This window comes from Myotis yumanensis, unplaced genomic scaffold (genome assembly GCF_028538775.1).
Source record: "Myotis yumanensis isolate MYYU_CA2020_CCGP unplaced genomic scaffold, mMyoYum1.0.hap1 SCAF_23, whole genome shotgun sequence".
NCBI lineage: Eukaryota > Metazoa > Chordata > Mammalia > Chiroptera > Vespertilionidae > Myotis > Myotis yumanensis.
Genome location: NW_027223774.1, coordinates 2,481,571 through 2,502,704, shown reverse-complemented (window position 1 = coordinate 2,502,704; position 21,134 = coordinate 2,481,571). Strand labels below are relative to the sequence as shown.

At 50.7% G+C, this 21,134-nt stretch overlaps 2 protein-coding genes across 2 annotated transcripts in view; one reads left to right on the top strand and one right to left on the bottom strand.

Annotated features, from left to right (window-relative positions):
- The window catches only part of LOC138999548 (patr class I histocompatibility antigen, A-126 alpha chain-like), a 375,823-nt gene that overhangs the window by 202,608 nt on the left and 152,081 nt on the right, over window positions 1-21,134 (bottom strand). The gene's annotated exons all lie outside the window — the stretch shown is intronic.
- NLRP5 (NLR family pyrin domain containing 5) lies at window positions 1,763-18,876 on the top strand. Its single transcript, XM_070402460.1, has 13 exons — window positions 1,763-2,036; window positions 2,824-2,901; window positions 4,507-4,563; window positions 5,472-5,528; window positions 5,991-7,590; window positions 9,392-9,562; window positions 11,332-11,499; window positions 13,000-13,170; window positions 14,745-14,915; window positions 15,351-15,521; window positions 16,539-16,709; window positions 17,672-17,842; window positions 18,735-18,876. Exons 1-13 carry the CDS (start codon window positions 1,763-1,765, stop codon window positions 18,874-18,876), a joined length of 3,402 nt encoding a protein of 1,133 aa, XP_070258561.1.

The window sequence follows — 21,134 nt, the reverse complement described above, 5'->3', positions numbered from 1 at the left end:
TAAGTTCTTTGGTTAATTTCTTCCTGCCTCCTTCCCCCTTCCCTCTGAGATTCTACACTCTGTTCCATGCTTCTACTAGTATGCCTCTGGACCTGTTTTGTTCGTCACTTTGTTCATTAGGTTCCACATATGGGTGAGATCACGTGATACCTGTCTTTCTCTGACTGACTTATTTCACTTGGCATAATACTCCCCAGGTCCCTCCATGCTGTCTCAAAGGGAAGGGGTCCTTCTTTTTCACAGCTGCGTAGTATCCCATGGTGTAAATGTCCCACAGCTTCTTTATGCACTCACCTACTGATGGGCACGTGGGCTGTTCTCACCTACTGATTGGCTCTTGTAAATAATGCTGCAGTGAACATAGGGGTGCACGTGCTCATCCTGATTGGAGCACACCTGTTCTTGATCAACCCCAAACGGCCTTGGTGTTGCCGTTGCAAACAAGCCTGTGTCTAACGATGTTAGCAGTTAGAGGGCATAGCTCTTGCCAAACTGCCCTCCACAGACATGGTCCCAGTTGATACGTCTACTCAAAATATAGGAGCACCTTTTTCTCAGCCCAAAGCAAAGTAGTAGGTCATAAAACATTAGGGATCTGGCCAGCTGGCATATCGGACTCGGCACCTGCCAGCTCAATAACGCGGAAATATTTCCCCCCAGAATTTTATGGTCTATTTTTGGCTTTTGATAACTTGGCACTTGGAATTCTTATTGAGCAACATTATCATTCATGACTCTGTAACTAGTACAAATGGAAGCCACATCCAGGTAGGGTTGTTTTTTGTTTTTTTAATCCTTTGCTCCTTTTTAAAAAAATGTTTTTATTGATTCCAGAGAGAAAAGGAAAGGGAGAGAGAGATAGAAAGATCAATGATGAGAGAGAATCATTGATTGGCTGCCTCCTGCACCCCACATACTAGGGATAGAGCCTGCAACCCAGGTATGTGCCCTTGACTGCAATCAAACCTGGAACCCTTCAGTCCGCAGGCCGACGCTCTATCCACTGAGCCAAACCGGCTAGGGTGAAGCATTCTTTACAAGATCCAAGATCTAGAAACAGCCCAACTGTTTATGAGTGGGTAAAAAAAAGGTGTGGCACATGTACACAATGAAATACTTTGTGACTGTAAAGAGAGAGAGAGAGAGAGAGAGAAACCCGACTGGTGTGGCTCAGGGGTTGAGTATCAACCTATGAACCAGGAGGTCACGTTTCGATTCCAGGTCAGGGCACATGCCCAAGTTGTGGGCTCGATCCCCAGTGGGGGTCATGCAGAAGGCAGCGGGTCAGTGATTCTCTCTCATCATTAATGTTTCTCTCTCTCCCCCTCTCCCTTCTTCTCTGGAATAAATAAAAATATATTTACTTAAAAAAAAAAAAAAGGAAATCTTACCTTTTGCAACAGCATGGAGGGACCTGGAGAGTATTGTGCTAAGTGAAATAAGCCAGTCAGAGAAAGACAAGTATTCTCATTCATATGTGGAATCTAAGGAACAAAATATAAAGTGATGAACAAGACAGGACCAGAAGCAGGAGGCATGGAATAGACTGACAGATCTCGGAGGGGAGGGGAGGGGGCCAGGAGGGATGGCAGTGAATGTGATCATGAGATGCTCGACTCTCCTTTGAATCTTGTCACTCTCCCCTCCCTCCCCCCCCCCCCCCCCACCGCCCCCAGGTCCCATCTGCTCCCTACAACCAGGGAAATCTTCTCCAACCACACAGGGGGGCCCTCCACCTGGCATTGCAATGGGAGAAGCCAAAATGTCCCCCTTTTCCGACTGTGGACTGCGCTGGTGTCTCCAGCAGCTGGACAAAGAAGAGTTCCACACGTTCAAGGAGTTGCTGATGGGAAGCGCTTCGGGGCTAGTCCCGGGCTCCTTCCCGTGGATGGAGGTGGCTGGGGCAGACGCGCAGCACCTGGCCTTCCTCCTGCATGAGCACTGCCGGGCTCTGGTGGTCTGGAGCATGGCCATGGACATCTTTCTCGAGATGAACCTGCCAGTGCTCTCTCAGAAGGCAAAGGAGGAGATGGAAAGTGAGTGAGGCCGTCCAGCCGCTGTGGCTCAGTGGTTGAGTGTCAACCTAGGAACCAGGAGGTCACGGTTTGATTCCCAGTCAGGGCACATGCCTGGGTTGTGGGCTCCATCCCCAGTAGGGGGTGAGCAGAAGACAGCTGATCCTTGATTCTCTCTCATCATTGATGTTCCCCCCCTCTCTCGCTCCCTCTCCCTTCCTCTCTCCCTTCTGCTCTCTCTAAAAACCAATGGAAAAAATCCTTGTGTGAGGATTAACAACAAAAGACTGAGGCCTCAGGATAGTTTCCCCTCTTGCACATTTAAAAAGAAAATCTTTATTATTGAAAGTATTACATAGGTGGGGGGAGGGTGGGGGGTCCAGGAGGCAGCTGATCCATGATTCTCTCTCATCATTGATGTCTCTCTCTCTAAAATCAATAAAAACATTTTTTAAAAATCAGAGCACCCTTCACATAAATCTCTGTTGTTTCTTGGTGATGGTGGCACTTGAGGCTCCGACTCCACTGCCCCCATTACAGGCTAGTCATGGGGTAAACTGGCTCATCTTGGTTCCCCTCAGTCATTTGGACAGAGAGTGCACTTAAAAATTATTTTTTCTTAATTTGAGAGAGATTTGTTGTTCCACTTATTGCACTCAGTGGTGGACTCTTGTATGTGCCCTGACTGGGGATCAAACCCACAAACAATCGGCATATCGGGATGATGCTCTAACCCAACCTGGATCACTGACCAGGGCCATTGCTGTGACGTTATGGCCACTGTTCTGTCATCTGCTCTGTGTTGCAGAATGTTCACTGGCTGAAATACTACAAGATTTTACACCCCCGAAGACTGACCAAGGAACAAGCATGGGCCAGCCTTCAGGTCAGTGCGGGGTGTTGGGTCAAGGGTTTTCTATCTCAGTCCATGGCCCTGCCATCCTCTGCACTGCTCACACCAGAAGCCTGGTCATTATTTTTAGTACTAGAGACCCAGTGCACGAAATTCATACCCAGGTGGGGTCCCTCTGCCTGGCAAGCAATCGGGGCCAATCAGGGACATCTCACCCAGTCCCAATTGGGGCTGGTCACCAAGGAGGGACCGAAGAAGGGCTGTAGGGTGTGTCTGGCCCCATCTCACCAAGTCCCGATACGTCGGACCCCAGCAGCAAGCTAACCTACCAGTTGGAGCATCTGCCCCCTGGTGGTCAGTGTATGTCATAGTGACTGGTGAGTTGACCAGTCGGTCGGACACTTAGCATATTAGGCTTTTATATAGAGAGATGTTTATTTCTGATTGATTGACTCTTTTCTCTACCTTCTACCTACTTCATCAGAAAATCATATGAGACCTACCTCTGAAGTAGGACTTTTTTCTTTTTTTTTTATTTCAGAGAGGAAGGGGGGGAGGAGAAAGAGAGAAACATCAATGATGAAAGAGAATAATTGACTGGCTGCCTCCTGCACACCCCCTACTGGGGATCAAGTCCACAACCTGGGCATGTGCCCTTGACTGGGAACTGAACCATGACCTCCTAGTTCATAGGTCGATGCACAACCACTGAGCCAAGTTGGCTGGGCTGGACATATTTCTACACATTTCTTACCATAGCCTGTATGTCAGAATCATCTCACTTGAATGTCTAATCTGTTTCTACTCTGGTTACATGGAATCTTTTCCCCACGGTGATAAGCAAGGTGATCTTTTAAAAATTTCCATCTAGCCCCAACCAGCTTGACTCAGTGAATAGAGAGTCAGCCTGTGGACTGAAGGGTCCCAGGTTCAATTCCGGCCCAGGGCACATGCCTAGGTTGCGGGCTCAATCCCCAGTAGGGGGTGTGCAGGAGGCGGCCAATCAATGATTCTCTCTCATCATTGATGTTTCTATCTATCTCTCCAACTCCCTTCCTCTCTGAAATCAATAAAGAAATATATATTTTTAAAAATTTCCATCTGGACAGATTCATAAATAAAGAGCAGGCCAATAGCTCAAGTGGGGATGGAGCTGGAGGCGTGGAGGGATTGAGCAAAAGAGGGAAAAAAGGGAAAGAACCCATGCCCTGGCCAGTGTTTCTTGGTGGTTAGAGCCTCAACCCTGGCACCAAAGGATCTTGGGCTTGCTTCCCGGTCAAGGGCACATTCCTCGGTTGCAGGTTTGATCCCTGGCCCCAGTTGGGGCTCATGCAACCAATCGATGTGTCTCTCTCACATTGATGTCCCTCACTGGGTTTGACTTCTCTTTTTAACAGCTTACCCAAAGGTCTCCAAAGAATAAAAAGCAGAAATGAGACCAGAACCCATATCCTCTGAGCTTGACCCTAAGGCTCATTATCTGTCCACTGTGACTCTCCAGCTGGGTCGTGGTTTCGGATGGGTCAGAAGGTGAAATCTGGCATTGCAGACCCTATCTCAGGGATACTGTGGGTCTGACCTTGATAATTCACCTCTAAGTGTGTGGGATTTCATTCTTCTTCCCTCCCTTTTCTGCAGAAATGTCACAAGTTATAAAACAAGATGATACCACAGCAGCAAAGACAAAAGACCAAGGTAAAGAACTCTAGTTTATTCATAGTGTCTCTTTCTCTCTCTCTCTCTCTCTCTCTCTCTCTCTCTCTCTCTCTCTTCCTCTCTCTCCTCCTCCCTTCTTCTTTCTCTCAAAATCAATAAAAAACATCCTTTTACCTGACCAGCATGGCTCAGTGGTTGAACATCAACCTATGAACCAGGAGGTAAGGATTCAATTCCTGGTCAGGGCACATGCCTGGGTTGCAGGCTCGATCCCCAGTAGGGGGTGTGCATGAGGCAGCCAATCAATGATTCTCTCTCATCACTGATGTTTCTATCTCTCTCTCTCTCCATCTCCCTTCCTCTCTGAAATCAATAAAGAAATATATATATTTTTAAAAATTTCCATCTGGACAGATTCATAGATAAAGAGCAGGCCAATAGCTCAGGTGGGGATGGTGCTGGAGGCATGGAGGGATTGAGCAAAAGAGGGAAAAAAGGGAAAGAACCCATGCTCTGGCCAGTGTTTATTCTTTGGTGGTTAGAGCCTCAACCCTGGCACCAAAGGATCTTGGGTTTGCTTCCCAGTCAAGGGCACATTCCTCGGTTGCAGGTTTGATCCCTGGCCCCAGTTGGGGCTCATGCAACCAATCGATGTGTCTCTCTCACATTGATGTCCCTCACTGGGTTTGACTTCTCATTTTAACAGCTTACCCAAAGGTCTCCAAAGAATAAAAAGCAGAAATGAGACCAAAACCCATACCCTCTGAGCTTGACCCTAAGGCTCATTTTCTGTCCACTGTGCCTCTCCAGCTGAGTCGTGGTTTCGGATGGGTCAGAAGGTGAAATCTGGCGTTGCAGACCGTATCTCAGGGATACTGTGGGTCTGACCTTGTTAATTCACCTCTAAGTGTGTGGGATTTCTTTCTTCTTCCCTCTCTTTTCTGCAGAAATGTCACAAGTTATAAAACAAGATGATATCACAGCAGCAAAGACAAAAAACCAAGGTAAAGGACTCTAGTTCATTCATATCCCGCCCCCCCCCCCTTCCTCTCTTCTCTCCCCCTCCCTTCTTCTTTCTCTCAAAATCAATAAAAAAAACACATCTTTTTAGCTGACCAGCATGGCTCAGTGGTTGAACGTCAACCTATGAACCAGGAGGTAAGGATTCAATTCCTGGTCAGGGCACATGCCTGGGTTGCAGGCTCAATTCCCAGTAGGGGGCACGCAGGAGACAGCCAATCAATGATTCTCTCTCATCATTGATGTTTCTATCTATCTCTCCATCTCCCTTCCTCTCTGAAATCTATATATATTTTTTAAATATATCCTCAAGTGAGGAATAATAATAATCACAATAATACATTGCTGAGAAGCAACAAAGTCTCCTGTGTATAGAGTGTCTGAAATCCAGACTGTCTTCCAACTTTGTCTCCTGTTTCTCTTCTGCCCTCTCCGGTCTGACGTAGGCCAAGGAGGTGACAAAGAGAACTACAAACATCATGTGAAGAAAAGGTTCGCCACAGTGTCGGATGTACACCACAGTTTCAAAACCTTTGCCGCTGACTGTCCACAAATGCAAATGTTGTCTGGTGCTTTCGCTCCAGACCAGCAGGGCTTCCGGCCACTCACTGTGGTCCTGCATGGAAGACCGGGGGTCGGGAAGTCGGCTCTGGCCAGGAGAATCTTGCTGCACTGGGCCCGTGGGGAGCTCTACCCGGATGTGTTCTCCTACGTCTTCTTCCTCGATGCCCGAGACATACCATGGAGGAGGAGAAGCAGTTTCACGGAGTTAATTTCCAGGGAGTGGCCAGACTCTGAGGTCCCCGTGGCAAACATCATGTCCCGACCAGACAGGCTCTTGTTTGTGGTCGACGGTTTTGACGACCTGGATGTTGCCTCCGAAAATGCTGACCTGAACGTCTGTGACAACTGGACAGAGAAGCGGCCCGTGTCCGACCTGATGTGCAGTCTGCTGAAGAAGGCCCTGCTGCCCGAGTCCTCTCTGATCATCGCCGTCAGAGATGAGAGCCTGGAAAAGCTCTGCTCAATGCTCGTCTCTCCCCGCTACCTCTTCATTGAAGGAATCGCGATGGAGAAAAGGATCCAGGTGTTCCTCAAGCACGTCAAGAACGAGGACCAAAAAACACAGGTCCTGCACGCGGTGCTGGACAACCACGTGCTGATTGACAGGTGCCAGGTGTCCGTCACGTGGTGGCTGCTCTGCCGGGCTCTTGAACTGCAGACGGCCTCGGGAAAGGGCCTGCCCCCTACCTGCCAGGTCCTCACGGGCTTGTACGTCACCTTCGTGGTTCATCAGCTTGCCCCTCGAGATGGCCCGGGACGCTGCCTCAGTCCGGACGAACGAGTGGTGCTGAAGGGCCTGTGCCGGATGGCCGTGCAGGGCGTGTGGGCCAGGAAGTTCGTGTTCTACAGCGATGACCTGGGCATTCACGGACTGACGGAGCCGGAGCTCTCCGTGCTGTTTCACAAGTACATCCTCCTGTGGGACAGCCAGGGGGAGCGGTGCTTCACGTTCCTGCACCCGAGCCTGCAGGAGTTCTACGCGGCCCTGTACTACGTCCTGGAAGGCCTGGAAGCCGAGTGGGAGCCCCACGCTCTGTGCATTGAGAATTCCAAGAGCCTGAAGGAGCTCAAGCAGGTCAGCTTCAACGTCCACGTGCTGCAGATGAAACGTTTCTTGTTTGGCTTCATGAACAAAGAGGTGGTGCGGGCCCTGGAGGACCTGCTGGGGTGTCCCGTGGCCCTGGTGGTGAGGCGGGTGCTGCTCCAGTGGGTCTCCCTGTTGGGTCAGCAGGCCGCCACCACCTCCCCGCTGGACTTCCTGGACTCCTTCTACTGTCTCTTCGAGACCCAAGACGAAGAGTTTGTCCGTTTGGCGTTGAGCGGCTTCCGGGAAGTGAGGCTGACGATGAACCGGCCCATGGACCTGAACGTGTCCTCCTTCTGCCTCCAGCACTGCCAGCGCCTTCGGGAAATTCAGATGGACGTCAGGGAGATCTTTCCCGAAGATGAGGCCACCAAGTCGTGGCCCGTCCTTCCGCAAGGGTGAGTGCCCCCCCCCCCCCGCCCGCAATTTTCATTCTTTCCATCTCTACGCGGAGTTGTTGGTGTTTTGAGATGATCATCGCCACAATCGTGCTAATTAACATAGCCATCCCTCACACAGCTACCTTGGAGCAGAAGACATTTAACATATTGCGGACGGATCACGAGAATTCTCGCTTCATATGACACTGATTTACAGGGTATCATACTTTAAAAAGAGATTAGCTTGTAAGAACATGTAATAAATAACTTCAAATGCAACGGGTATTTAATTTTAAAGCGTGCCTTTAACATTTATGTAAAACGCTTTTTGTACTCGTTCAATAGAAACTGATCTGGCCACTGGGTAAAGCTAGCAATAAAACTACTGGTCCGCAATGCGTTAAGACCTACCGTCCTAGCCAATTTCCGGTGCAAAACACCGTAGCTGTACGTTATATGTAACTGAGACTCTGTGCCCTTTGGCCAACGTGCCCCCATTCCCCCCTCCCCCTCCCCCCCCCCATCACTGGCAACCACCGCGGACACTCGCTCTGCCTGTGTGAGTCCCACTGTTTTACATTCTGCATGTGAGGTCATGTGTGTCTTTCCGTGTCTGGTTTGTCCCACTCAGCATCATGTCCTCTGGGTTTACCTATGTTGTTGCCAATGGAAGCACCTCCTTTTATAAGGCTGGGTAATATTCTATTGGGGGGACAGGTGACATTTTCTTCATCCATCCACAGACATCTGGGTTGTTCTTATAGGGTGTCCCCCAAAAATGTAGACACACACTTTATATACTTATAAAGGCCATGTTTGTTTAAATACATTTCTTTTTCAAAATTGAGCTCTCAGCTGTGAGAGTATGTATACAATTTGGGAGGAATACTCTGCATATCTTGGCTGATGTGGATAATAGAATGAAAATATCTCTTAGGATCCTGTCAATTCTTTTCTTGTTTGTTTGTTTTGTAAAATATGTTTTCATTGATTTCAGAAAGAGGAAGGGAGAGGGGGAGAGAGATAGAAAATCAGTGATGAGGATCATCGATCAGCTGCCTCCTGCATGCCCCATACTGGGGATGGAGCCCGCAGCCCAGGCATGTGCCCTGACTGGGAATGGAACCGTGACCTCCTGGCTCATGGGTCGATGCTCAACCACTGGGCCACACTGGCCGGGCCTGACTGCCAATTCTTTTGCATACGTGGGATTATTGGGTTGTAAAGTAGTTTTATTTTTAATTTTTTTAGGAGTCTCCCTGCTGTTCTGCATGGAGGCTGCACCATTTTACATGCAAAGGAGAGCTGGCATCGAAGCACAATCTGACTCGAGAGCCACTGGCTCCAAACCATCCTACTGCACCCCTGGGTACCAAGTACCTGGGATGCAGGTGGCCAGGAGCGTGCCCATGCAAGGCACGGATGTCTCTATTGTGTCCTCTGAGCCTCTACACCCATCCCTGTCTCATCCTGTAGACTGGTCTCTCTTCTCTGACATGGGAGTGGCTGTTGCTCATGTTAAAATCTATCACGTGGGCCCTACCCAGTTTGGCTCAGTGGCTAGAGCATCAGCCTACAGACTGAAGGGTCCCAGGTTCCATTCTGGTCAAGGGCACATGCCCAAGTTTGGGGCTCGATCCCCAGTGGGGGGCATGCAGGAGGCAGCCGATCAATGATTTTCTCTCACCATTGATGTTTCTTCCTCTCTCCCTCTCCCTCCCTCCCTCTCCCTTCCTCTTGGAAATCAATAAAAATACATATTTTTTTTTTTTTAAATTCATCCTGTGGAAGCCAATGTTTCCTTCCTTCTTGCATGCAGGCTGCAGACCAAGCCCCTGGTCATCGAGTGGTGGGAGAACCTCTGCTCCGTGCTCAGCACACACCCCTGCCTGCAACAGCTGGACCTCGCGGGCAGCATCCTGAGCGAGTGGGCCATGAGGACCCTGTGCATCAAGCTGAGGCAGCCAGCCTGCAAAATCCAGAAGCTGATGTAAGGCTGCCCTAAGGCCAATCTATAAACTGTATTCGGAGGGGACAAGTGCCATGGGAGGTATAGGAACCGAGCTCCCAAAAGCAATGGGATGGGAAGGGACTCAAGATCTTGTGAAGGGATTACTCGTGAAGGGTGGGATCATGTATTCAGGTTTTGAAGGATGAATAGGAGTTGGTTAGTAAGGGGAAAAGAAGGGAGCTCATTTCAGGTGAGTGGTCCAGCATGAGGCAATAAATGCAAAGATCAAAGTGCATGATTTACTGAAGCACTTCCATCAGTCCTTAGTGCTTTTAAGGTCATAAGGTCATATCAATATATATAAAAGGCTCAGTGACCAACTGTATGTCCCGTCAACCAGCCGACCAGTACATATGAAGCACACTGGCAATTTAAAAATAAACGTTGACTCGTGCATGCGCAATACATATTAAAATATTTTTTATTTTAATTTTATAATACAATATTATATATACTATTTGACATGTAATTTTTTGCAGTAACATAGTTACTGCATGAATCTTCTAATTTATTGCCTTTCCGTGTGCACAAATCCGTGCACCAGGCCACAAGTATAGTCATAAGCTCGCACATATTTGAATGCTAATACGTTCCTGGGTCTGTAGACCCTGGGGTACTCACCAGGCACCTGCAGTGATCGAGGAAGGGCGAGTTGTACTTTGAAGGTTCTATTTAATGTTCCTTCCAAGGCCATGCAAAGCCCACAGGACAGCCAAGACGAGAGCCAGTCAGGTTCTTGGTTGCAAAGGCCACCCCCTCCCTATCCTCCCCTTTCTGTGTCTGAGTGCTTTCCTTCAAAGGGGCTGGGCCAAGGGGCTGGTGACCCCACAGTAATGAATGGTGCCCTGTCACCTTACGTCCTGCACAGAACTTAACAGCTCTGCCCACTGCTATCTGAACACCCTCCCCGGGGAAGCCCTCCCCATAGCTCTCCGTCTTGCTGTTGTTTTTAATAAATTTTTATTGATTTCAGAAAGGAAGGGAGAGGGAGAGAGCGAGAGAGAGAAACATCAATGATGAGAGAGAATCATTGATAAGTTGCTTCCCATACACCCCACACTGGGGATTGAGCCTGCAACCCGGGCACGTGCCCTTGACCAGAAATCAAACCATGGCCTCCCAGTTCATAAGCCAATGCTCAACCACCAAGCCACACTGGCCAGGCATAGCTGTCCCTGCTGTAAACTCTTGCCACACCCTGTCATCGGCTCTAATCCACGTCATCACCATATTTGTAATACAACAGTAATACATGATAGTGGCAAAGAGATTTAGGAATTACAGAGGTGTTAAGTAAACCCTTTGGTGCCTCTTCAACTTCCTGTCTCCCTCATTAATCTCACATATTTTCCATGAAATTATCTGTTAATATTGGCAGAAAAAGTCTAGTCCCCACCTGGCCCCATACATAGTTATTATAATATTACTGACTGTATTCCCCATGCCGTACTCCACATGCCCACGACTGTGTTTGCAACTATCAATTTGTACTTTTCTTTTAATCCTTACCCGAGGATATGTTCATTGATTTTTAGAGAGAGGAGGAGGGAGAGAGAGAGAAACATCAGTTGGGCGCATGCAGGAGGCAACTAATCTATGTGATACAGGATTAGTTGCCAGGACCCTCTCTCCCTCCTGCTCTAAAAATCGATGGAAAAAATACCCTCAGGTGAGGGTGAACCACAACAAAAGGAATAATTAGGCTGCACCCGGCCATCTAACTCTCGCTCCCTCACTCTCTCCGGCAGATTTAAAGGCACACAGATCACCCTGGGTCTGCCTCATCTCTGGAAGACGCTGATCGTCAACCATAACATTAAACACCTGAACTTGGACAACATTCACCTGCAAGAGGAAGACATCGGGGTCATGCAGGAAGCCTTAAAGCACCCCCACTGCTTGTTGGAGTCTTTGAGGCAAGTCCTGGGGCTGGTTCTCAACTTTTCTTTTTTAAATCTTCAACTCCAGGATATGTTTAGAGAGAGGAGGGTGGAGATCAAGAGAAAGAGAGAGAGATCAATGTGAGAAACATACATCGACTGCTTCCCACACACCCTGCCCAGGGATCAAACTTACAAGCCAGGTAGGTGCCCTGACCAGGAATCAAACCCACAACCCCAACCAACTGGAGCCACCCGGCCAGGATGATTTTCACTTTTTTGTTGTTTTGGGTTTGTTTTTTTTTAATTTTCACCCAATGATATTTTTCCATTGATTTTTAGAGAGAGTGGAAGAGAGAGGGAAAGACAGAGAAACATCGATGTGGGAGAAACACATCGGTTGGTTGCCTCCTGCACGTACTCTGACCAGGGCCCTGGCCAGGGAGGAGCCTGCAACCGAGGTACGTGCCCTTGACCGGAATCGAACCCAGGACCCTTTGGTCCTCAGGCCAACGCTCTTATCCACTGAGCCAATCCAGCTGGGGCGGTTTTCGCTTTTTGATTGTATGGATTTATTTTTTATTTTTTTGGTTGGGTTGCTTTTTCTCTTTCTACGTTCAAATAATTATTCCTGGCGGGTGGCAAAAAGATGGCAACAGGTTGGAAGGTTGACGAAGTCCAGAGACAGATGGTGGGGACATGATACAACAATGTGAACGGACTTAATGCCCTAGAACTGGGCACATAGGAATGGTCAGGGTGGCCATTTTTATGTTGTGTATATTTTACCACAATACAAAAGTCACTTGTGATGTTTCATAAAGTTGGGGGAGGGGGCGGGAAATCACAGCGTGGCCAATGTGGCTCAGTGGTTGAGCATTGACCTATGAACCAGGAGGTCACGGTTCAATTCCCGGTCAGGACACATGGCCAGGTTGTGAGCTCAATCCCCCGTGGAGGGGGCGGGGGGGCGGTGCGGGCATGCAGGAGGCAGCTGATCCATGATTCTCTCTCATCCTTTTTTTAAAAATATATTTTATTAATATTTACAGAGAGGAAGGAACAGGGATAGAGAGTTAGAAACATCGATGAGAGAGAAGCATCGATCAGCTGCCTCCCGCACACCCCCTAACTGGAGATGTGCCTGCAACCAAGGTACATGCACTTGACCGGAATTGAACCTGGGACCCTTCAGTTCATAGGCCGACACTCTATCCACTGAGCCACACCAGTTAGGGCTCTCTCTCATCCTTGATGTGTCTATCCCTCTCTCCTCTCCCTTCCTCTCTGAAATCAATAAAAATATACTTTCTTAAAAATTAAAAATAATCACAGTGGTTAGAATATGGGCCCCACGCACCAAAGGGTCTCAGGTTTGATTCTAGGTCCAGGACATGTGCCTGGGTTGCAGGTTCCGTTCCTGGCCAGACTTGGAGGCCACAGCGGACAGTGTCCAGGGACCAGCGGAGGGCCCCAGGTGCTGGGAGTAGACGGCCGGTCGAGGGTGTGTTTCACAAACCTCCTCTCTGTCTGCAGGTTGGATCACTGCGGGTTAACCGACTCCTGCTGCCCACTCATCTCCCAGATCCTGTTGGCCTCCCGCAACCTGAGGTCCCTGAGCCTTGCGGGGAACAAGGTCGAGGACCAGGGCATGGCGTCCCTCTGTGAGGCCCTCAAGGTCTCCCAGTGCGCCCTGCACAGGCTGATGTGAGTGACTCTTCCTTTCACAGCCGGGTTGTCTTTGTCTTGTCTTAACCAAGGTCTTCCCAGTCATGGGGGACCGGGGTGGGGGTTTGGGGAGCAGGGATTGGCTTATGCATGCACCAAGGGTGAGAGCAGGCGCTGTGAGCTCAATGTTGAGGCTGGAGAAAGACCCAATAAATAACATCTGTGTCTTTGCTGCAAAAGTCTGACCTGATAGAAAAAATTGAGCAGAGCCTTGGCTGGTGTGGCTCTGGCTAGAGTGCTAACCTGCAGACTGAAGGGACCCGGGTTTGATTCCCGTCAAGGGCACATGCCCGAGTGGTGGGCACGTGCCCTGGCCCGGGGGCGTGCAGGAGGCTGCCAGTCGATGTGTGTCTCTCATATCAATGTTTTTCAGTCTCCCCCCACCCCTGCCTTCCACTCTCTCTAAAAAGATCAATGGGAAAATATCCTCAGGTGAGGATTAACAAACAAAAGTGTGCAGTGTTATAATACAATGGCACGTGTTCAGATTCTGTTTCCAGTTGGTTTGCATCTCACCCATGTTAACATTGTGAAATGTTAACATCAGGGTCATTAAAAATTACCTATCTGCATTTTTTAAATATAATTTTATTGATTTCTGAGAGGAAGGGAGAGACAGAGAGAGAGACATCAATGATGAGAGAGAATCATGGATCAGCTGCCTCCTGCACGCCCCACACTGGGGATCCAGCCCACACCCCAGCATTTTCCCTTGACCAGAATTAAACCCAGGACCCTTCAGTCCGCAGGCAGATGCTATCCACTGAGCCAAACTAGCTAGGGCTATCTTCGTTTTTTAAATTTTTATTGATTTTGGACAGGAAAAGAGGGAGAGACGGAAACATCAGTGATGAGAAAGAATCATGGATCGGCTGCCTCCTGCATGCCCCCAACTGGGGATCCTGGCATGTTTCCTTAACCAGAATCAAACCCAGAACCCTTCAGTTTGCAGGCCGATGCTCTATCCACTGAGCCAAACCAGCTAGGGCTCCATCTGCATTAACAACAAACAATTCCAACAAATTAAGACGAATTAGCCATGTCAAAAACTGGGCTTTTATGGAAATCTTCTATATATATATTATATATATACATATATACATAATATATACATATATGTACATGCATATACATGTGTACGTATATACATATATGTGTATGTGTGTATATTTATGTATGTGTATGTATGTGTATATATGTATGTATGTATGTATGTATGTATATGTATGTATGTATATAAAAGCCTAATATGCAAAGTGTCCCTTCGGGAGTTTGACCGGGAGACTGGGAGTTCGAACGCTCACTATGGCATGAGCTGAACACCAAGGGGGCAACGCAGAATGAAGGAAGACTCCGGCCAGCAGTCGGAAGAACCTGATCAGCCCTGATCGCCGGCCAGGCCTAGGGACCCTACCTGTGCACGAATTTCATGCACGGAGCCTCTGGTGATGATATAAAATACAGCAGCCGGTTCTGTGTACTTGGCTCTTGGCCATGTTTGTAGGAGTCCAGCACTTGCTCTTGGGGGGCGGGGGTGCCGTCTCTCCTTGCAGACTGGGGAACTGCGGCCTCACGGCGGCCGCCTGCCAGCACCTGTCCGAGGTCCTCACCAGCAGCCAGAGCCTGACGCACCTGGACCTGTCGACCAACCCGCTGGGGAAGGATGGCATGACGCTGCTGTGTCGCAGCTTGAAGTGCTTCGCCTGCGCTGTTCAGAGGCTGATGTGAGTCCCCCTCGCTCCCTGTGAGGGTTCCATGGCTCTGTGACCAAGGGTGTGGGCCCATCTCAGAGAACAGGGAGCGAGGGAAGGTCAGCGTCAGCCTGCTGACTGAAGGGTCCTGGGTTTGATTTTGGTCAAGGACACCTACCTTGGTTGTAGGCTGCTGGCCCTGGTCGGGAGCATGTGGGAGGCAACCAATTGATGTGTTGCTCTCACATGGGTGTTTCTCTCTGAAATCAATAAAATATATTTTTAAAAAAAAAAAATAAGTCCTTTAGTTGATCCCTTACCTGCCCCCCAACAGCCTTTCTAGATACTAGCATAATCCCCTCCCAAACGAGGATTACCCTGAGGCTGGGACAGGCGGCCGACCAAGGTGACACAGCGTCGCGGGGTCACAAGTGTGACCCTCCCTGTCCCTTGGCACGTGCCCTGCAGGCTCCGGGACTGCCACCTGGATGTCATTGGCTGTGGCTTTCTCTCCCTCGGACTCATGGGCAACCGCCATCTGACCCACCTGAGCCTCAGCATGAACCCCCTGGGGGATGACGGCGTGGACCTCCTGTGCGAGGTCCTGTTGGAAACCACCTTTCACCTCCAGGACCTGGAGTAAGTGTCCCTTGCGGGGGGGGGGGGGGGGGGTCACCTCTACCCACCTGGGGGCTGGGGTCCTAGAAAGTCAGGAGACAGGAGTCGGGGACTGGAGCACAAGGTTAGCATCGGGGTCTACGGAGCCACGTGCTCCGCACCGGACACTGTGGGGAAGTGGATGTGTTGGCGCTGCAGGGATCCACGGAGTCTAGGTCCTCAGGCGTCTCCCAGAGCTGCCCACGTCTCAGAAGGCGTCCCTCAGAAGGCGTCCTCCTGCCCCAATTTAATCTTTACCTCTTTATCCTTTTATTTTTTCATTTTTCATTGATCTGAGAGAGATACACTGGTGTGTTGTTCCTCTTATTGAAGCATTCATTGGTTGGGTCTTATATGTGCCCTGACCGGGGATCGAACCCACGACTGTGGCGTATGAGGACGATGCTCTAACGCACTGAGCGGCCAGCCAGGGTGGGTCGGCCTACTTCTACTGGCACAGAAACCGAAGCTGAGCCCATGGGAGATGCCATTCTGGGGGGATTGCATTGAAGTGCTCAGCGACACAGGCATCAAAGACTTGGTCATTCTCAGCCCAGCTTGAGCATTGACCTATGAACCAGGAGGTCATGGTTGGATTCCTGGTCAGGGCACAAGTCCGAGTCTTGAGCTCGATTCCCAGTGTGGGGCGTGCAGGAGGCAGCTGATCCATGATTCTCATCATTGATGTCTCTCTCTCATCCTCTCTCTCTTTTCTTTTTTCCTCTCTCTCCCTCCTTTTCCCTCTCTATCCCTCTCTCCCCCTCCTCCTCCCTCTGTCTCTCTCTATCCCTCTCTCTCCCCCTCCCCTCTCCCTCCCCTCTCTCCCTCTCTCCCCTCTCCCTCCCCTCTCTCCCTCTCTCCCCCTCTCCTTTTTCCTCCCTCTTTCTCTCTCTCCCCCTCTCTCCTCCCCCTCTCTCCTCCCCCTCTCCCCCTCTCTCCTCCTCTCTCCCCTCCCCCTCTCCCCCTCTCTCCTCCTCTCTCCCCTTCCCCCCTCTGCAGGTTGGTGAGATGTGGCCTCACTGCCACCTGCTGCAGGAAGCTGTCCCTGGTGATCATGAGCAACACGCACCTGAAGAGCCTGGACCTGGCGGCCAACGCCTTGGGGGACGACGGGGTGGCGGCCCTGTGCGTGGGCCTGCGGCTGAAGACGGCCTCGCTGCAGAGACTCGGGTGGGCTCCGGGGTCGCGGCTCGGGGCGGCGGAGGAAGGGGGCCACGCACAGGATCGCTGGAGCAGAGACGTGCCCCGACTTTCAGGATTCCCTTCAGTCAGACAGAACGCAACCCTGAGCCCCAGGCGTCCTTCCATGGGTGCCCACGGGGCCAGGGCTAGGTGGCGAAGCCTTGGCGTACAGCGCACACGTCCAGCGAGAAAGGGGGGCGCAAAGGGCAGGGATAACCTGGGGGGCTCTCCACCCTTAGCGGTGGCGGCAGAATCTCCCATGAGGCACGTACCTCGGTTGCAGGCTCCTCCCCAGCCCAGGCCCTGGTCGGGGCTCATGCAGGAGGCAACCAATCTGTGTTTCTCTCACTTGGATGTTTCTCTCTGCCTTTCCCTCTCTCTTCCACTCCCTAAAAATCAATGGAAAAATATCCTCCGGTGAGATTTTAAAAGTAGTAATAATAATTTTAAAGGGTAAGAGGCCCTCCTTTTTCATAGCTGTATAGTATTCCACGGCATACGTGTCCCCCAGCTTTTTTATCCACTCACTCCTCCGCTGACGGGCACGTGGGCTGTTTCCAGATCTTCGCTATTGTAAATTGTGCTGCTATGAACATAGGGGCGCGTGCATTCTTTCTGTAGGAATGGAGTCCACTACTTCTTAAAAAAAATATTTTATTGATGTTTACAGAGAGGAAGGGAGAGGGATAGAGAGTTAGAAACATTGATGAGAGAGAAACATCGATCAGCTGCCTCCTGCACACCCCCTACTGGGGATGTGCCCGCAACCAAGGGACATGCCCTTGAGTGGAATCGAACCCAGGACCCTTCAGTCTGCAGGCCGACGCTCTATCCACTGAGCCGAACCAGCTAGCGCTTTTTTTTAACTGTGAAAGTGGAAGTCAAAGGGGTTGAAGGAAGAAGGCCGGAGCATTGGTCTTGGGGTCACCCCTCGCGTGTCCGGCCCGCAGGTTGGAGGCTTGCGAGCTGACTTCCGGCTGCTGCGAGGCCCTGGCCTCCGCGCTGCTCAGCAACCGGTACCTGCGCAGCCTGAATCTGCTGCGGAACAACCTCTCCCCCGAGGGCATCCGGGAGCTGTGCCGTGCCTTCGGGCGCCCCACCTCCAAACTGCAGGTCATCGGGTGAGTCCTGGCGGCTGTCCCCCCCGGGGACAGGCCTCCCCTCCCAGACACGCGGGGGGCAGAGTGTGGAAGGGGGAGTGTCACCGGGAGGGGAAGCCACCAGAATGTTATCCAACCATTAACACCTCCTGTGTCCCAGGCCCTGTGCCAGGCGCTGGGACAGGTATACGGAGCTATAGGCCAGTGCCGGCTTCATGGGCTTAACGTGGGGGTGGGAAGACATCATACACGTGAAATGTTGATCCTCAAAAAACTAAAAACATCCCCGGCCGGTTTGGCTCAGCGGTTAAGCGTCCGCATGTGGATTAAAGGGTCCCAGGTTCGAATCCCGGTCAAGGGCACAGGCCCGGGTTGTGGGCTTGATCCCCAGTGGGGTACGTGCAAGAGGCAGCCGATCCATGATTCTCTCTCATCATTGATTTTCTATCTCTCTGTCCCTCTCCTTTCCTTTCTGAAATCAACAAAAATATATTTTAAAAATAAAATCAGTAAACATATCCTCGGGTGAGGATTTTAAAAAAAGGGGGTTCAGCCCTAGCCTGTGTGGCTCAGTGGATAGATCGTCGGCCTGCAGACTGAAGGGTCCCGGTTCGATTCTGGTCAAGGGCTCCTCCCCAGCCAGGGCCCTGGTAGGGCACGTGCAGGAGGCAACCAATCGATGTGTTTCTCTCCCATCAACGTTTCTCTCTCTTTTCCTCTCTCTTCCACTCTCCCTAAAAATCAATGGGGAAATATCCTCCAGTGAGAATTTTTTAAAAAGGGGGGGGGGGGTGACAGGTGAGCTAAAGCAAAGCCCTGAGCCCCTATTCGCCCCCTGTGCCCCCTGAGCCTTCCCCGCATCCGGCCCCCTGAGCCTTAGCTCCGCCCCCTGATCCCCCACCCCGCCCCGCAGGCTGTGGAAATGGCAGTACCCTGATCCCGTCATCAAGCTACTGGACGAGGCTCAGCTTCGTAGGCCACACATGGTGATCGACGGCCGCTGGTACTCCTCCGACGGAGAGGACGAAGGTGACCGGTACTGGTGGAGAAACTGAGGCCCAGACCTCTCCCCGCCTGCCCACCCGCTCTGGCGGAGGAACCTGGAAATCCGGCTGTCTCCTGCGGTCCCCTGTGCCCCAGGATTCCTCCGCGGGGGGTGGGCCCTGAGGTCCGCGGGTCCCAGAGCCTTCACCACGGGGATCCTAGGGCCTCAGCCTCAGAGGTGGGACTGGAGTCGCTAGGCAGTGCCTGTCCTCCCTCTGAGCCTGCAGAGTGGATCCAATAAACACTGAGCATTTGGCAAACGTGTCCAGTGTCCTTTATTCTTTTACTTTTCTTTTTAAAAAAACACAGTTTTTATTGATTTCAGAGAGGAAGGGAGAGGGAGAGAAACATCAATGATGAGAGCGAATCATGGATCAGCTGCCTCCTGCACACCCCCCACTGAGGATCCAGCCCACAACCCGGGCATGTGCCCTTGACCGGGAATTGAACCTGAAACCCTTCAGTCCGCAGGCCGACGCTCTATCCACTGAGCCAAACCGGGTAGGGCGATAGATTAATTTTAAAAGGCATTTGTCATTCACTGAGTATTCTCGAAGGATAATGTCGGGTGAGGAATGAGGAATCTGGGTATAAAAGTGTCGGGAAGTAACCTTTTCCACCAAGTATCTATTCCTTTTTTAAAAAATCTTATTTGTGACCAAACTATCTATCCCTGACCCAGATGCCCCTAGAATACCCCCCATCTGTCATAATGATGTGAGCCATCAGAATGGTTCCTGCTTTGCAAACCGGCCGCCACACCTGTTCCGCGAGCGGACGGACCAGGGTGGCTGTGGGCGTCTGGTTCAGACGTTTAAGTTCTGCCTAGCACCTGGGGGAGACACCCTCCCCTGAGCCTCTGTTTCTTCATCTGTGAAATGGGGATAAGGCCTCTTACGTGATGGAGGAAGCGGAAGCTGAGCTGTCACTCAGACCTCGCCGTGGGCTCTGTCCACGGTGCTGAAGGGTTCTCCCTGGAGGCACGGTGAGTGGGTAGAGGGTGGTTCTTGGGCAGGCTTTGTCCACACCAACAGGAGGGGAGGCGAGATGGAGGAGGCCAGAAACACCCCCTCTCACCCACAGCCTCTTTGTGAGGTAAGCGGAAGGAAAATGATGAGTGGATTATAACACACACCCACACACACACACACAAAGATGCATATAGTTGCCCAGCCAGCGTGGCTCAGTGGTTGAGCAGGAGGTCACGGTTGAATTCCCAGTCAGGGCACATGCCCGGGTTGCAGGCTCTATTCCCAGTGTGGGGAGTGCATTAGGCAGGCGATCGAGGAATCTCATCATTGGTATTTCCCTCTCTCTCTCCCACTCCCTTGCTCTCTGAAATCAAGAAAAATAACTTTTGTTAAAATATGCATATAGTTGTCCCTCGGTAGCATGGGGGATTGGTCCCCGGACGTCCATGGATACCAGAATCCGTGGATGCTCCAGACCTTATATAACATGATGTGGTACAGTTGTTGGCAAACTCATTAGTCAACAGATCCAAATATCAACAGTACAACGATTGAAACTCCTTTTGAGAGCCAAGTTTTTTAAACTTAAACTATATAGGTAGGTACATCGTTATTAACTTCATTAGGGTACTCCTAAGGCTTAGGAAGAGCCAACACTCAAGGGGCCAAAGAGCCAAATGTGGCTCGCGAGCCACAGTTTCCGACCACGGATGTGGTACATATGTGCATAGATTAGAACCTATAGTTGCCTTCCTCAGTCGCAATGTATGTAGAGTGTTTATCCCAGAGGTCACCCCCTTGGCCCCCAGAACCAACTACCAATTGGAAGAGAAACCCAAAGTGGGTTGGACCTGCAAGTCGCAAAGACCCCTGTTCCGGGGTCCTGGTACCAAGAGCCATCGGCACCCCTGCCTCTGGGCTGGGGGGTGTCTGACGCTGAAGGACACACACACCTCCAGCCAAGTGTCTGGTTCAATACGAATCCCCAGTGTCGCCAGATTAACTGTCCCGAGAAGCCAGAAGCCAGATTGTTGTTAGTCCTCACCTGATGATATTTTTTCATTGATTTTTAGAAAGAGGAAGAGTGTGGGGGGAGACAGAGAAACATCGAAGTGAGGGAGACACATAGATTGGTTGCCTCTGGCACAGTCTCCAACTCCCAATACATGCAATCAAGGTAAGTGCCTTGACCAGGAATCGAACCTGCAACCCTGCGACCCTTGGATGGGTGGACCAACGCTCTAACCACTGAGCTACCGGCCAGGGCCCATCCCTCCCCCCTTTTAAGTGACCTGAGT